The 2,557-nt window shown below is 32.3% G+C and overlaps 1 protein-coding gene across 1 annotated transcript; it reads right to left on the bottom strand.

Annotated features, from left to right (window-relative positions):
* Positions 1-763: 763 nt before the first annotated feature.
* LOC111386506 (EPIDERMAL PATTERNING FACTOR-like protein 2) lies at positions 764-1,832 on the bottom strand. Its single transcript, XM_023010973.1, has 3 exons — positions 1,456-1,832; positions 1,315-1,355; positions 764-1,200 (listed from the first exon to the last, which is right to left on the bottom strand). The coding sequence occupies exons 1-3, from the start codon at positions 1,556-1,558 to the stop codon at positions 982-984; spliced, it is 363 nt and encodes a 120-aa protein (XP_022866741.1). The 5' UTR covers positions 1,559-1,832; the 3' UTR covers positions 764-981.
* Between the last annotated feature and the right edge of the window lie 725 nt (positions 1,833-2,557).

Raw genomic sequence — 2,557 nt, 5'->3', positions numbered from 1 at the left:
CGAGGAAAGAAAAGGCCTTTTTGCTGGTGGGATTTGAGATCTCCTAAGATATGAAAATTGTAACAAACCACTGTTCCCATATCTACTCCACACTCTCTCTCATTGAAATGGACCATACCTATTATTGTCCTCACATTCCCACTCCTTTCCACAACTCTATTAATATTGAATTTAATACATAAAGTAAACTACAAACATTTCAATAACAAAACAAAACAGTCCCATGCCACTATCCCATTGTTTGGTGGGGGATCAAAATCGAAGTTTTACTATATTTTGATATAAGTTGATGAAGGTCCCGTTTGAGCCATATTAATATAGGAATGAGAATGAAAAATATAATCGTTACAGACACCACATAGGAGATAGAAAGTCAAATATGATGGCTTGATGTGATAGATAACGCTCAAAGTTTTCATTTTAATGGACAAATAATCGAAAACAAACAGGGGTGAAATATATGATTAAAAAGTTGTGGATCTCATGAAATATATATTTAAAATTAATTATTCAGTTTGACTTAGATTAAAATTTACGTACCAAATATGGACCAAGTCATTTTAAGTCGTATTCGCCTAAGCCAAAGTAAAAATAGACATTTCCTTACTGTGTTATGCAAAAGGGCATATAGTTCAATTGTATATGCAATTACAGCTAGAATTAGTATCTAATAAATAGTAATATTTTCTACTAACATGACATTAATCATAATTTATCATTCTTGTGAAAATAATATGGGGGCACAGAGATAATCTCTCTAACCTTAATGCATAATAACAAAAACTAATATAGCAGGAAAATAGAGTACTTCTGTACAAATGATGACTGGGATTCCCAGATTACACATGGACTGAATCCATTCGAATTCTAAAAAAGACTACTTATCCTTAACTTTTTCGAGAATCCTTCGTTGTGAAACCGCTGTTCCGTTGGAGCAAGTGAGAAAGATCGAAAATTTAAGAATCCAAAAGAAGTACTTGTTCAAGGGTCGAAGATGAAGTTGCCACACTTGCACTTCCAACAAATGGGTTTGTAGTTTGAAATGTCATCACCTCTTGAATATTGCGTGGATAAATATTGAGCAGTACTTGTTTTCTTTATGCTGGGGACAATAGGCACCTGAATTGCCACACAATTTTTATCACATCTTGGTGGTCTTGATCCTATCATTATTAACCTCTCTCCATTTCTTCCCTGTCCCTGCATGCATTTCATTAAACAACAAATCAAATATTGTCATTAATTCACTATAATTCTCTCCTCGAAAAAGGGTTGTGGAGAAAGTTTAAGGAAAAAAAAATTGTAAAACCTCACCTGAGTAGTTTCACTATCAGGCTTGTGCATCAGTACTCTTCCTGTAACATTCAAAAGCATAGAAAATTTAACTTCAAAGTACTGTCTTGAGCTTGTTAATGATGGATAATTAGAAACAACTTGGAGCAAAAACCCAGTTACCTTGAGCCATGAATTTGAGGGGGGCTAAGCTTGAAATGAGTAGAAAGTGCAGAAAAATGATTAGATGTCTACTTTTTGTCTGATGTATAAATTTCTTGGCCATTGAATTTAAACTTGAACAAGAAAGTTATAAGTTGTAGCTGTGAAAGTGAAAAAGCAACAAATACAGAATTAAGCCGGTTTGAATCAATGTTTTAGTAGTATGAATATGATGGAATTAAGATAGAAAGGGAATGCTGCAAAAGATGAAGAAAGAAAAGAAGTTGAGAGAGTGGCCGAAAGGGAAGAGTAGTTGCTATAAAAGGCAGCAGAAAAAGAGACGTAACACAGAAAGACAGCTGCAAATAAAAGAAAAAGACAGTAAATGAAAGGATTAACATAGAAAATGAAAGGGCTTATGGGCTTTCGTTTTCTTTGAAAGAATGTACTCTTTCATTCTGTCCCCTCCCTTTAGAGGAATTTTATTGTTTTATATCCCATATAAGTGCTTGTTTGGGAAGAGTTTATAATTTCAGTTTAATTTTAAAAATATATACAAATGAGTGTTGGATAAGTGATAGTAACTGTGTTTAAAAAGTGATTTGAACGTTAATAAACAAGTTAGCCAAACAGTATCTAAGTTTCAATCAAACGGTGGATTTAATAAGTTAGGTTGCTGCAATATAGGGTTGGTAAAAAAAGGTGTAGCCTACTCAACTGTGAAGTCATATAATCGTTTGCCTACATATCCACGCTATTGTCACCAAACCTCAAGTTTACTTCAATTTTCGTGAATATATATACAATTATATTACAAATACAGGTTCAAAAACAAGTGGGACATATGTCAAACGTTTGATTGAACAGTTTGAAAAATTAAACTAAAAAATACTAATTATTTACTGTCAAATCAGTCTGTCTCATTCCTCCCTATTTTAAACCCTGGTTAAATGATTTTATTCATATACATATTATCAGGGACGGACGCAGAATTTTATATTAGGAATCACAATCGAACTTTTAAAAAAAGTGACGAAATTTTTTTTATTACTTTATTTGGGTTATAAACTGTTATATTACTTTTTCATCTTGATTATTTTTACATCTAAAAAACTTATATATA

The sequence above is a fragment of the Olea europaea genome, unplaced genomic scaffold (assembly GCF_002742605.1).
Source record: "Olea europaea var. sylvestris unplaced genomic scaffold, O_europaea_v1 scaffold358, whole genome shotgun sequence".
NCBI classification, from domain to species: Eukaryota; Viridiplantae; Streptophyta; class Magnoliopsida; order Lamiales; family Oleaceae; genus Olea; species Olea europaea.
The sequence above is the reverse complement of the archived record's forward strand: the minus strand, read 5'-3'. Positions and strand labels throughout refer to the sequence as shown.